Source organism: Amphiura filiformis, chromosome 8 (genome assembly GCF_039555335.1).
Source record: "Amphiura filiformis chromosome 8, Afil_fr2py, whole genome shotgun sequence".
NCBI classification, from domain to species: Eukaryota; Metazoa; Echinodermata; class Ophiuroidea; order Amphilepidida; family Amphiuridae; genus Amphiura; species Amphiura filiformis.
Genome location: NC_092635.1, coordinates 14,257,485 through 14,272,990, shown reverse-complemented (window position 1 = coordinate 14,272,990; position 15,506 = coordinate 14,257,485). Strand labels below are relative to the sequence as shown.

Below are 15,506 nucleotides of genomic sequence, written 5' to 3'. Positions count from 1 at the left end.
AGACCACATTTGTCATCCATTCCTTAAAAGAGAAAAGCAACCAAGTCAGGAGAACATTCTATAGCTAAAATAATAGTTTCTTGATCACGAGAGTATGAATGTACTGCATGCACTGCGTAATGTCGCAAGTGTAGTGGAATGACACGATAGCACGATCGATTGTGCATGCACATGAAATGCAGCGCTACCCAAAGCGTTCGTGGTAGGCGTTGTACGCCGACGCAATTGTTATTGCGTGCCTATTGAGCTCTCATGATCGAGAAAATATTATATTAGCTATAGTAAACCCAGAGTAAAAAGGAGTGGATTCCATGGTCATTCCAAGGAAGCTATTATCCAAGATGGTGAAAGCCTACATTTGGTTTTGTGAGTGTTAACAGGATTTGTCAATCAAATATCTTCAGGCTATGAATTGCATCTATTCTGTGAATTTAGGCCAAACAACTAAAATTGGGAGGGTTGGTCCGCAGGTTGATCTGATGGATTTTTTTAAAATTATGAAATCTGAAGTTTTAACGTACCTGAAAAATAGATAATATAACAACATCTTCCCTATGTTTAAATAACTCTGTGCTGTATCTTTTAACCAAATGACAACTCAATAAAAATGTAAGTATTATGAAGAAGAAAGGCACATTGTAAAGCACAAATCTGCACCCCACGCTTTATCTGTATTTTTGCACATACAATCACTATCTCTGGTTATTAAATAGACTGTATTTCTTTCAGAATCTATTAAATTTTATTTCAAAAGGTCAGACAACCCTTTGTGTATTCCTAGCAAAATGGGGTTTTTCCATGTTTTGCATTTTTATCCAAGGAAAAAATGCAATATAAATTATAAAAAAACAAAAGCAACACACAGACATGTTTCCCTTCCATTGTGCAACACACAGCAAATGAGCACATATTTTACTATGACAAGAGATATCAGCAAACAAACAAACAAACAAACAAACAAACAAACAAACAAACAAAATACAAACCTGTCCAATCCAGCATTGTACATATGCAGGGTCCAGAGACTGGGAGGTCTTGAAAGCTTCATGAGCAAGTGTTGCATTGCCTTCACTAAGATACAGGGTCCCTAAGTTGGTCCATGCAACTACATTCTGAAACAAAAAAAGACAATACAAAAATACAATCAAGGAGGTAATTATTTGTAAGTAACAAGGAGCATTTTAAAATACTACTTTTAAACATGTAATCATGTCAACTTATAAATGTATACATGTTTATCAGGCAGTGACCTACAATCCCCGAAATATGTCGTTGAAACGCTTTAGGCATCTTGAATGAAATCAAAAGTGTATTTTTAATGTGGATAAAAATGTTCAATATTTGGAATTAGAAGAAAGCTGGGCCATCAATTAACACTTTTCCTTCCCCACCCCCATCATTCAATGTTGCGACACTTTGGAGACACGCTGAACACACTTGCACGTTTCAACATCGCTCGGGGGAGTGGGGGGACTTATTTTCCCCTAAAGACGCTTTAACGTTTCAAGACATACCGTAAAACCCCGTCTACAAGGATATACCTAAGAAACGCCCGCAATAAAATTGGTTGCTTTTTGTATTTGGAGTTTGAGCAAATATATACTGGCACCTGGTGGCTATGCATTCCATCTAAGTATGTTGTAACACCAATCAATTGTATTGACATAATAACGACTGTTTCAGTATATCAGGATCGATAGCTCAATTGATAGAGCGTCAGACTTTGGAACTGAAGACATGCTGAAGAGAGCATGGTCCGGGCACCGGTTCCGCTTTTTTCATTCTCGTTTAATTTTAACTTTTGACATGTTCTTTTTATCTTTCTTCAAATCTACCTTTCTACTTTTAATTTTAGGAGTGTTTTTTTTTTTAGTTTTTTTTTTATAGTTTTTTTTATAGTTTTTTAGTAATTTTGTGGTTTTATAGAAACTAGTAAAAGCATTTATTCTAAAAATAGCTTAAACCCACGGTTAGACAGATGTGTTGTAACTACTTGTCTGTCCTCGCGTCTTTGCAATAAAAACCTATGTTGCACCTTTTGTGCCATCCCAATTCTTGAGGAATGGTAGGTAGGGTGCGTTTTTGGCTTAAGCACGATTTTGTTTCTACTTGAAATGAAATCAAAATAAATATTGTTCTGTTGCCACAATTGCAGTTTTTTCAACAAAAAATAGATGAGGAATAATAATTATTCCATATTTGAATCTATTGTCCCATCAAGAATAGAGTGTCTTCAACAACTTCAATCAATTCATCTGACAAAGGAAACTATTCTGGTCATTCAATTTTGTTTCGCTTGCACCTGTTATATCACAGGCGTTGGTAGAGAAGGCACACTTCTCTTGTCTTCACCGAAGTAGTGATGTAAACACTAAACATGATTAATTACCATAGCTAGCAATGGACATACACTATTTTTTGTTCCACTTGAACCCATACTCATAGGCTATTCGCTGTCGATGTGACGTAATTAATCGGATTAACTACCATAGCAATTGAATACAATTTCGAATATATAGCCAGACGACGGTGGACTACATTATTCAATGTGGCAACAGCCAAAAGCGTAAACAAAACAGACAATATGACGGCGCGGCAACACTGCCTGCACGATGGACGCAATAAGTTTTTCCCGGAGCCAAGATCTGTTTTTAGCTCTATTTGGCCGGGTGGCCCCATTACAGAAAAAAAAATGCACAAAATATATTTCCCAGTGCAATATATACATTTTCACATGAAAATAAATAATTTTAAATTCAAAGAAAAAGAAGAAGAAAAATTTTTAATCATCGCCGGAGATGGGACTCGATCTCGGGACCCCAAAGCGTGGGAGGCGAGATCCGAACTCACTACACTCACGTAAACTCATTGATATATGTGAGGGAAATTTTCAGTATATATCGTAACATATCGTATGCTATTCATACAAAAAAATCAAAAAACAGTATTTACAATGAGGTTCACTGGCGAACCTCAACGGATTTAGACTGATAAAATAGTGCTTAATAACATACGTACAGTTTTGGAATAATTTGAGACATTTTTGTGTTTACGTGTAAAACCAATGACGACGTCAAAATTGAGCCAATCTTGGCCGGCCCCCCCTGTATATAGCCCTGCACTTCACCGTTCACGTGGCACCTATGCATTGAACCATAGTTGTCAAAGAAATGCTAATCACTCGCCATGTAAGATTAGTATTTATGAAAAGAGTGGTATTCAATCTATGTTTGGTGACATACGCGGGTGATTAGTGCAATCTGCTTGATGGTAGTATTATTGCGATTATTACGTCACTCGACAGCGTAATTGTAGTATAGACGAATCCAACCAGCCAAGTGATGGTCAACATTTATTCGGCCATTATACGCGGGTGAAGTTACGTAATTAATCGGATTAATTACCATAGCAATAGGTGAAAACAATTTTGAACATATCGCGCTGCGCTACAAGCAGGTTACACTCATCACCTGTACTGTGTATGTCTGCAAATCATAGATTGAATACAATACTGGTCTTTTCAAAGATACTAATCTTACAGGTGCAGCATGATATGGTTCAATGAAGAGGTACCGCCTGAACGTATCAGTGTATAACGCGGTATATTCAAAAATTGTTTTCACCTATTGCTATGGTATTTAATCCGATTATTACGTAACTTCGCCAGCGTATTGGAATAAAACAGGAGGATGTGAGTTCATAAGGGCAATGTCGGGGATTATAGGTCACAATCGATGTGGAGAGATGAGCCATAGCGGATGGTTCATGTTCAACTAATTCCAGCGGACGGTCTGTGGCTAGTAAGGAATCGTCTTTGACCACATGCGCAGATCTGTCTCGTCAGGAAGATATTTAATATCCCGAATTTATAATAGGCCTATGCCTACCAGTTCCATCGTATAACCGATCTGCTAGAGAATATTTGTTACCATGTTTAATAAATTCGTATTTTATCGTATAATAAAATGTAGCCAAATGTATATTATGTGTCACACGGTTTTCTGCTGAACCACTAGCAGGCTATGTTACCACATCTATGACAATGACAAAGGTGAATTTTGATGATTTTTACGATCGTCCGGATGAGCAAATCACTGAATGGGTCTTTAGTTCCCTCTTCTCCTTATCCTGCCAATATTATATGAATCAAAGAAAAATAAAAGAAAAATAAAATTAAACAAGAAAAAAGACAAAGACAAAGAAAAGAAACAATAAAAGAAAAACAATAGAATAAATTAAACTAAATATGAAAAAAAAAATGATAACGAAAGGAGTCTTTAGAAAATGCAAGAAAATATAAATGAAAAGTTTGAACAATAATTTGTTTATAAAAGTTTGTGTGACCGTGATGAGGCTCGAACTAACCATCTTCCGATCTAAAGAACCAAAGTCTTATGCCTTGCCAAGTGAGCTATGCTCGTGAGATGCGAAATAAAGATAAAATAATACATTGTATACCTGCTTGTGTCGGTAAATGATTTGCTCAAATTCCATAATGATATAATATTGTGGAGGGCGCTAGCGTGAAATATGCTATCATCACAGTCGCTACTATTCCTTGTAGACGGGTTTCTACGGTATTTCGGGGATTGTCTGAGGCAATCGCTAAAATTAACATCTGATTTTAAACTTTTGGCTGTAACTTTAAAACTACTTGATAGAATTACTCCAAATTTTCAATGAATATTAGTTAGTGCATAAGCTATGATGTGGGTATAAAATAAAACAACTAATTGTATCAATTTTGACTATATCGCCCTGCACTACAAGCAGGTTGCACCCATCAGCTGTGTATGTCTACAATCATAGATTGAATACAATAGCGCTCTTTTCAAACATACTAATCTTACAGATGTGAGTGATCAGCATGATATAGTTCAATGCATAGGTATCGCGTGAACGCTGCAGTGCAGGGCAATATAGTCAAAAAACGACATTGTTCACCTTTTTCAGACCAACACCCTCCCCCAAAGCAAAAAAACAAAGCAAAACGAACCAATAAAAAAATCGCATTAGTACGCTCATGAAGTAGGCCTACTCATGCAGAGATATCTTTAAAATTGATCATTTTATTTGCGTGAAATGGTAAAGTGCGATTGTAAATCTACCCATTGAATCACATAGTGATTTGACGGTTTACCATAGTCTAATACTGAATATTAATACAAGGAGTTTCTTTAATTTAGAAATGGTAAACCGTTGACAAAATTCATAATTTAGGCCGATATGGTGTCAACTTTTATTTTTAAAGTGTTTTGTTTGAAAGCTTGTTAAAAACTACATCTAATTTTAATATTTTACGTTTTGTTAGATCTAACATTATTTACATTTTACTGATTTTAGCAAATGTAAATCGTCTGTCGAGATTTACCATTTTCATAATTACGAGAATGCAATGCGCACCCATATATCACGGAATCCCGTAATTATTTCAACATGACAGCGTGGTGTAATGGATAGTACTTCAGACGGTGAAACGAAAGGCTAGTGGTTCGAGCCCCAACAGTTTCAATTTTTTTTTTTCTTTTTTTTTTGTGTGTGACTTATTCAAACTAGTAAACTATTCTTCTGTATTCATGACAATTGACATTGTGAAACACGAAAATAAGTTTTAAAACCCTAATTTATCTATGGCATGATAATTGATAGGATAACCCCCCCCCCCACACACACACACCCCACGTTCAAGTTTCATACGTTTCATAAGTATTTACTTATAGAGTGCTTGCACATAAGGTCATTAGTTCAAATCATCTCCTCTATAGGCACGCTCCAGAAGATATGCAAATGGTGGAGTATAAAAGAATTATTTGACCACTACCTAAATAAAAGATGAGTTGTTTTACCTTGTGCCCACATCATAGCCTATCTATTAATAAATAGTCATGGAAATTTTTTTCAGGCGGTACCTATGCATTGAACTATATCATGCTGATCACTCACATCTGTAAGATTAGTATGTTTGAAAAGAGCGCTATTGTATTCAATCTATGATTGTAGACATACACAGCTGATGGGTGCAACCTGCTTGTAGTGCAGGGCGATATAGTCAAAATTGATACAATTAGTTGTTTTATTTTATACCCACATCATAGCTTATGCACTAACTAATATTCATTGAAAATTTGGAGTGATTCTATCAAGTAGTTTTAAAGTTATAGCCAAAAGATTAAAATCAGATGTTAATTTTTGCGATTGCCTCAGACAATCCCCGAAATATGTTGTTGAAACGCTTTAGGCATCTTGAATGAAATCAAAAGTGTATTTTTAATGTGGATAAAAATGTTCAATATTTGGAATTAGAAGAAGGCTGGGCAATCAAGTAACACGTTTCTCTTCCCTACTCACATCATTCAATGTGGCGACACTTTGGAGACACGCTGAACACACTTGCACGCTTCAACATTGCACGGGGAGTGGGGGGACTTATTTTCCCTAAAGACGCTTTTAACGTTTCAAGACATATTTCGGGGATTGTAGCTAGGGGTTGTGGCGCCCAGGGCTAAGGATACTAAATGGCGCCCCTCCCCAATTCTCCGCATGAAAATTTGCACAAATAGGGCCTATCACTCATTAATTTTGGTTATAATGAAGTTGAATATCAGTCTTAAATTGATCTTTCAAATGAATTTGTGCTGCAAATGTGCGTAAAGAAAATTTTTACTTTCATCGCTAGTAGTAGGCGCAGAATTGATGCTGAATTGGTCATTTGGTTCCCAGGGCACGTGTCCACCTCTTTTCTCTTTTCAGGTCAAAATTTTCAATTTATTGTTGGCTTTTCATCCCAGCTACATACACTTTAATTATATTTAGGCACATGCATATTTGCCTACATAGAGTTAAAGAGAGCCCTCAAGGATTATTTTCAGACTTTCTGGTTGGATGGGTTTTCATCTCTAGAGGGGCTATTATTGATTCTCAGCAGTCTTCATCAGGTGATGAGCTAATTTGCATATTGCCTGGCGGAAAATTTTAAAGTGCCACATGTACACATGTGGCATCTTCATTGGGCAGGCTGCTTGGAAATAGAATCACTTTTGTGAATGCTGTTGGAGTATCAACACCTTGGACAAGTTTGCTGCTGACAAGAAGCAGTTTGTAATTTTCTCATCGGTTACTGCATGGAGATAGAAGATTTTCTTAATTTTTCATCGGTGACTGTGTGGAGATAGAAGATTTTGAATTTTTTCATCGTTGACGGAGTGGAGATAGAAGATTTTCTGAATTTTGACTGTATCGGACATCGAGTACGGTGTGGAGAGAGAAGAGATCCTCAGTATCAGTAATTGAATACTGGTAGGTTGAATTGAAATTGTTTTGTGATACATGGGGAAAGTAAATTATTATCGTTGCATTTCGTTATCACTGCGGTGTAGCCAATTTGAGAGAGAATAGTATGCCTGTTATGGGAGCATGGTATGGTGTTTAGCCGTGGGTGCTTAAATTTTGTTGTATTTTTACGCTTGAGCTATTGGGCAGATGGGGCAGTGGTGAGAGGGCTCCCACATGGGAATCACATGTTTGAATCCTGCTGCAGCACATTTTTTCCTATTCATGCAGAGTCATATTATTTGGGTTAAGTTTCTTCTCTTCGCTCAGGAAGAAGAAAAAATAAATAAAAATGATATAGTTTATATTATAAGGGTTTTATGATTGCAATTCATATACTGCTTGTCAGCGAACCAAGGTGGTATTTCTTTGATTTTTAATTTTGTATGACAAAATGGTGTACAAGTTCAATTTTGCTAATGGCTAGCGTGTGTCTCAGTTCATTTGTAGATCCTAGGATGCCGAAAGCAAGACGTGGTCGGAGCTGTCGGTGGGCCAGTGCGACAAGGAAGAAGTTTGGGTCAACAACGGAGACAGATGGCGGAGCCGCAGCTTGAGGAACCATTCCAACTTCTGCGGCAAGGGACTGAAGAAGCTCAGCACCAGTCTCTTCGAGTTGCCAGTCCTCAAAGACGAGTTTCCGAGAATACAGGTACCCCAAGCTCAAAATCCAGGGCCTTCCTGTGGTCTAGGGCAATGTCGCCCAAACAGTAGTGACGGGATGTTAAACCCCAAAAATGGTGAGTTCAATAGTATGCCTCATTTTGCTTTTGTTAATAATGAAACGTTGGGTTGAGGATGAATAAGGTACAAAGCATAACCAAATTCTATGAATGCCACACAGACAAACATAAAGTCTGAAAATTCAGTGAAGCAGAAATGCGCACTAAAGCAGCGCATGTAAATCCATCATACAGGTGAAAGCACTTTACTAACTTTATCATGTAAATATCCATTGAGGAAGTTTTGTTTGAATACTGTCGGAGAAAGGGTGAGTTTAAGGGATTGGTCAAGATCATTCCAGAGGAGAGCACCATGTGTTTTGATGGTATTTCTAGCATAAACCGATTAAATAATTGGATGTGAAAGTCTTTAGAATGTCTGGTATCGTGGGTATGGATGTCATCATTAGTAGTAAAGAAGTTTTAAGAGAGGTCATCTGGTAGCATTTTGTAATGAAGTTTATGCATAAAAATTGCTGTTTGAAATTTGAACATGTCATGGATTTTAAGGGCATTTAATTGGTGGAAAAGTGGGTCAGTGGTAGGAGAAAAGAGAATCCAGATTATGCGTTGTTTTTATCTGCCCAGACAATTGCACAGTAAGTTAAATAGGGAAGGACAATTGTATTTTATAAGGTTTGCAAAGATGTCTCCGGTAGAAAAGGGCGGTCTTTACGTATAATACCATTACAATTTTGACACACTTTTAGTGACGGTATAGTGTGGGGATTTCCAGCTGAGGTTATCATCAATAAGTAGGCCTAGAAATTTGGTAGTATGAACCAGATTTAATTCTGTGTTATCTATTAGTACTTTTATATTTGTTTCAGATTTATTATTGTATTTATTTCTGAAAGCATGAGTGAACATTTAATTTAAACCAATTTGATATTAAATTAAGCTTAGCATTAATAATGTTTCGAGGTGATGGTGATTTTAATGCGAAAAAAGTAAGTTGGTATCATCTGAAAAAAGGATAAAGTGTGGGACTTTGGAACAAAGGGGAAGGTCATTAATATATAATAAGAAGAGGAGGGGACCAAGAATTGACCCCTGTGGAACTCCGCAGGCGATATTAGTGAGAGGAGAAACTGCTTCATTCAATACCACACATTGTTTCCAATCACTGAGATAATTTCGAATCCATGTATGGGCCAGACCTCTGATACCATAATGATCGAGTTTGTTCAAAAGGATGCTGTGGTTTAAGGTATCGAATGCCTAATTACTGAGGTCAAGGAAAATGCCTGCTACGTGTTGCTTTTTATCAAGGTTTTCGGCAATTTTGCAATAAAGCTCTTAGAATATCATGAAGTGAAATAAAATTTAAAATACGATTATAAATGACTTTTTCAAGAAGTTTGATAGTGATGGTAGAATTGATATAGGCCTATAATTAGAGAAATTGTGACAATCGTTTACTTTAAAAAATGGGTGTGACTTTAGCAATTTTTAGTTTTGTGGGTACAATACCAGATGATATCGAGGAATTGGAGATGTGGGTGAGAGTAACGCTTATTTCGAAGATAATTGATTTTAGGAGATTAGAGCTTATTCCAGCTACACCAGAGCTATACGTGTTGTTTTTGAAGAGAGCTTGATAATTTCCTCAATTGATGTTGGGGAAAGGAAGAGTCTTTTGTTGTTTGGAAAGTCATTGAAGGTTGACGGGAATTATTGTCGGGTTCGGTATTTTTTCGGCCAAAATGGTCCGATGTTTGTGACAAAGTCATTAAATTTCAATGCAATGTCTTTATGATTAATGGCATGACCGTCAACGGTATCAGTAAAGGAACGGAAATTTCAATTTTTTTTTAAAAATTTATAAATTTTTAAATTTAGTTATTCCTACCTAAGAGTTTGCCACATTTATTTTTTCATGTTATGACTATGAAATTCAATTTCGGAGGTAATGCACAGTTTTTTTGAGTACGTAGCAGTGAGTATTAAATAGTTTCTATATTTGGTATATTTTATTTCATTCTCGACAGTGGGCTTAGAGATATATTTTTTATAGAGTCTGTCATTATTTTATTAGGCCACTTGTACTGTAATCCATGGTCTCCGAGGTGATTTTTCTTTAGATAATTTAGTGGTCGTGATTGGACAGTGAATTCAGTCAAGATGGTTAATTTGTTATTGAATTCATTTTAAGCACCTTCTGTGTCATTGTTGTTTGTAATGAATGACCATTGACCAATCCACAAGTGCAAGAGCATTTTAAAACCTCTGATGCTATGGGAAAGTACTTGGAAGTTGCCTCCCAATCTAAAAAGATTTTGCCACTTTCAAGAGCATCCATTTCAGTCTCATTCACTTTGAATTGGTGCAGCAACAACTGCTGGGCAAATAGGCATATCGGACCAACCGATTCAGGCAATGGGATATGCATATGTTATATTGCATGGAAGCCTAAATGGGGGATCTGCAGAAGCTTCTAGTATCTTCAGATGACGTCCCTGACTTGCTTTTCTTTCACCTTGGGTGCAACAATTTGAATTTTATTAGCAGTTCAGGTAAAGCATTTCACTATATGGTGATCAACCTCTTCTCTTTCTGTGCGGAATTTTTGCCTCCTACCCAACTCATTTGGTCCTGCATATTCCCTCGGAAAATATATCGGGGGGCTACTTTTGTAGATACGATGGGTTGGAAGTTGACGCAAGTGAACAGGAATGCAAAAATCTCTTCCTCAGGGCAGGTGGCAAGGCCATTGGCCATCCGGAAATCCATCCCTTTGGGTGCAGAATTTGTTTAGGGGCGATAATGTTCATTGGGACACGCTTGGATTAGACTTGTTTGTCAATAACCTGAAAGGTGCTTGGGAGTTTTTCCACCTTCAACCTTAGGCCTTGGTATTTCCACATTGGATGCTGCAGTAAGCTTGCAGACAGTTTGGGCGACATTGGTGGGCCCAAAAAGCGTCTTTTTGGGGTGGGTCAGTTTGTTTATAACAAGTTCATTATTCAGCAAATAAAGTAATAAGGTTAAGCAATGTTCAGGCTCTCCACAAGCACATTGTATCCAGTAAACGGGATAATTTTAAATTCCAATTTGAAATGTTGGAATTTCACAATTCCATCAAAAAAGAGACAATCCTTAAGTCACAATCAAAAATTACATAAGTTTGCAATTGCAATAATGCAACAATTAAAGAATAAGAAAGGAATCATCAAGTGCACAAGCACAAATACTGTAATTTCACAATGTTAATCTTAAAGAATAGTAAAACAATCGTCAAGTGCACACGCATGAATTTGATTGATTTTCACACATTGTCTTATAATGACCAAACCGTGTGCCATGAGCTTGAGTACTTGGCACATGTTGATTGTAGTCTGGTATGATCAGTATGATCATGGTCATCGGAAATAAACTTGCATTCACAAATGGCAATACATTTTGTGTTTTCAGCTTCTTTCTTGAGGTGTCTTATTTAATTATATTTAGGCACATGCATATTTGCCTACATAGAGTTAAAGAGAGCCCTCAAGGATTATTTTCAGACTTTCTGGTTGGATGGGTTTTCATCTCTAGAGGGGGCTATTATTGATTCTCAGCAGTCTTCATCAGGTGATGAGCTAATTTGCATATTGCCTGGCGGAAAATTTTAAAGTGCCACATGTACACATGTGGCATCTTCATTGGGCAGGCTGCTTGGAAATAGAATCACTTTTGTGAATGCTGTTGGAGTATCAACACCTTGGACAAGTTTGCTGCTGACAAGAAGCAGTTTGTAATTTTCCCTCCCACCCTCCCATATATTTTCTCTGGGAGGCAGCTATCTTGCCGGCAGTTTGGAGGTAGTGGTTAATTAGATCTGTGTGGTTTGGAGGAGTTCAGGTAAAGATGGAGCCAAGGATTTGGGTGGTTGGCCTTTTAAAGGCTGAGCTATACTCAGGGAATATATATACGTCTTATTTCAAGTAATATTTCGGGAGGAATAATGTTCAGTATGGACTAGTTATATGCAACCCTTGTGTCTACATACTGGGTAAAGCAATGTTATGGAATTGCGACTGCCTTAAATCATACTGTTCCTTTTTACAGGTTATGCTTTAATAAGGTCCTGGAGGATCTAATTAGTCACATGTCTTGAGCCTCACGCACTTTGCAAAGCAAAAAAGATGGCATTGTGACAGGCCTGAAAGGTCCGTGATGGGCGATTTATATGCAAGCCGTGAGCCGTTGTACTTGGCAAAGCAAAACATGGCTTTGTGAAATGCCTTAAATGTAGTCCAGGATGGGCTAATTATATGCAATTATGCCTTGAGCCTGTAGATGTACTTGGCAAAGCAAGATATGGCTTTGTGAAATGCCTTAAATGTAGTCCATGATGGGCTAATTATATGCAATTATGCCTTGAGCATGTAGATGTACTTGGCAAAGCAAGATATGGCTTTGTGAAATGCCTTAAATATAGTCCATGATGGGCTAATTATATGCAATTATGCCTTGAGCCTGTAGATGTACTAGGCAAAGCAAGATATGGCTTTGTGAAATGCCTTAAATGTAGTCCATGATGGGCTAATTATATGCAATTATGCCTTGAGCCTGTAGATGTACTTGGCAAAGCAAGATATGGCTTTGTGAAATGCCTTAAATGTAGTCCATGATGGGCTAATTATATGCAATTATGCCTTGAGCATGTAGATGTACTTGGCAAAGCAAGATATGGCTTTGTGAAATGCCTTAAATATAGTCCATGATGGGCTAATTATATGCAATTATGCCTTGAGCCTGTAGATGTACTAGGCAAAGCAAGATATGGCTTTGTGAAATGCCTTAAATGTAGTCCATGATGGGCTAATTATATGCAATTATGCCTTGAGCCTGTAGATGTACTTGGCAATTAGCAAGATACATGTATATGGCATTGTATCCATGATGGGCTAATGATATGCAAGCCATGCGCCTGAAAGTTGTACTTGGCAAAGCATTCCCGGTCTTCTCTGGAAAAATCGCCTTGAGCATAGGTACTGGGCATGATCATTTACTGGTATAACAAGATGCATGGGAAGTGTACCTATGTAAGGTGTATTCCGTTATGAATGACTATCTACGTTGATATGTTCATATTCTAACTATGATGGTTTGCTTTATTCCAGATTGAGAGCTTCAGGAGCAGCGAGTTACGGTTGTGTACGGTGCTCAATAGGATGTCGAGTCAATATTGGAGGGTTGGGATGGGTCAGTTTGTTTATAACAAGTTCACTATTCAGCAAATAAAGTAATAAGGTTAAGCAATGTTCAGGCTCTCCACAAGCACATTGTATCCAGTAAACGGGATAATTTTAAATTCCAATTTGAAATGTTGGAATTTCACAATTCCATCAAAAAAGAGACAATCCTTAAGTCACAATCAAAAATTACATAAGTTTGCAATTGCAATAATGCAACAATTAAAGAATAAGAAAGGAATCATCAAGTGCACAAGCACAAATACTGTAATTTCACAATGTTAATCTTAAAGAATAGTAAAACAATCGTCAAGTGCACACGCATGAATTTTATTGATTTTCACACATTGTCTTATAATGACCAAACCGTGTGCCATGAGCTTGAGTACTTGGCACATGTTGATTGTAGTCTGGTATGATCAGTATGATCATGGTCATCGGAAATAAACTTGCATTCACAAATGGCAATACATTTTGTGTTTTCAGCTTCTTTCTTGAGGTGTCTTATTTAAGTACATATCATTAGATTTAGACACTTTACTTCGAGGACTGTTAAATATCAAAAATTTAAATAACATCAAATTTTAATCATTTGTCATCGCAAATTTCAAAACATCAAAATCATTTGATATCAGAAGAACATTTCTCGTATTCAGAATTCAATTTGATATGTCTGATGTGCTCTCAAGTCCCACAAAAAATATTGTCCAAACATTCATACCAGAGCCCTTTTTTTTTAAATAGCATTCTAATTTCTTAAAGAATTGCTTGTTTGGTAAACATAAGGCAAACAAACCTTTTCAAAGAAGTTAAAAAAGCTATTCAAAAGAAAAAAGTGTATCATTACTTTAAATGGGTCAAATGCTGATACCTTATCCTGTTTCAAAGCTAAATTCAAGTAAAAATGAATTGTAAAATTAAAATGTAGTGCCATGTCATAAAAGGAAAATATGTTCAGGGACTAGGAAAACACAAACAAACAAATGTCTTTGTATTACTTGATAGCTCTTGATAATAACAAACCAGTCTTCAAACAATAGAATTGCAACTGATACGCCAAGTTCAATGAATACATATTTGGTTCCTAATGGTGTGACAATATTACTTAAGGGGGTACTACACCCCTCAATAAATTTGTGACTATTTTTGCATTTTTCTCAAAAACTAATAACACACTGATAACAAAAGTTATGTATATTATAGGGGCAAGGAATCCAATTACTACACTGGAATTTCAGTGACCCAAGACAAGCGGTACGATACTTATGATAGAAATTAGAAAATGAGGTACTGCTAGGATGTACCTCATTTCCTATCATATTTACTGAACCGCTTGTCTTGAGTCACTGAAATTTCAGTGTAGTAATTGATTCCTTGCCCCAATAATATACATAACTTTTGTTACCAGTGTGTTATTAATTTGTGAGAAAAATGCAAAAATATTCACAAATTTACCACAGGGGGTACTAGTACCCCCTTTTAAAATGTATGTGGGACAGAAATTTTCATGGTACAATATTTTTTGTAGTTTGGCTCATTTCACACCTGGAAAAACATCCAAAAATAAAGCCACACCAAATTTAGATATAGATAAATGTAAGAAAACAACAGTTTACAAACTAGAGCGATAACCGCACCATAGCTGAACCATGTGGCTTCGCAGTATTGCATTTAAATTTCAGCTCAATTGAAGCATTTTGAAAACTTGACATATTGCCCCTTAATGACCTTAAATGAATTTTAAAATATTTTAAACATGTTTAGAATGTCATAAGGATCATTGCGTTTAAATTTTAGCTCAATCGGAGCATTTTGGAAAACTTGACCTTTGACCCCTTTATGACCCCTTAATGACCTTAAATGAATCTTAAAATGTTTTTAAAATGTTTAGAATGTCATAAGGATCATTGCATATAAATTTCAGCTCAAGTAGAGCATTTTGAAAAAACTTGACCTTTGACCCCTTTATGACCCCTTAACGCGGCTGTGTACTCTAGACATTGTTTCTTTCTCAAAATTGGGTTTTTTTGATATGTTTGTACTTTGTTATGTTTTTTATAAATACAAGGAATGAAAATCCAGATTTGCAAACTCCAACTGCAATATTTTAAGGATTTTATTTCACTATTCCACTCGTGTTTGAAATTGAAAAGGAAAGAAAATCTTTGTTGTACCAGCAGGGTACACGCAGCAACAACGCATCGCGCTATGCGCGCAATTTGTTAACGCACAAATACGCTTACGATACGCTGACGCTTATCTGCATGCGTGGCGC

The 15,506-nt window shown here is 36.6% G+C and overlaps 1 protein-coding gene across 1 annotated transcript in view; it reads right to left on the bottom strand.

The window, feature by feature from the left end:
- Positions 1 to 15,506, bottom strand: part of LOC140158359 (tetratricopeptide repeat protein 37-like) — a 149,318-nt gene that overhangs the window by 50,119 nt on the left and 83,693 nt on the right. Inside the window, exon 26 of the mRNA XM_072181450.1 lies at positions 987 to 1,112. Within this exon, the coding sequence (XP_072037551.1) occupies positions 987 to 1,112 (126 nt within the window). The remainder of the gene's footprint in view (positions 1 to 986; positions 1,113 to 15,506) is intronic.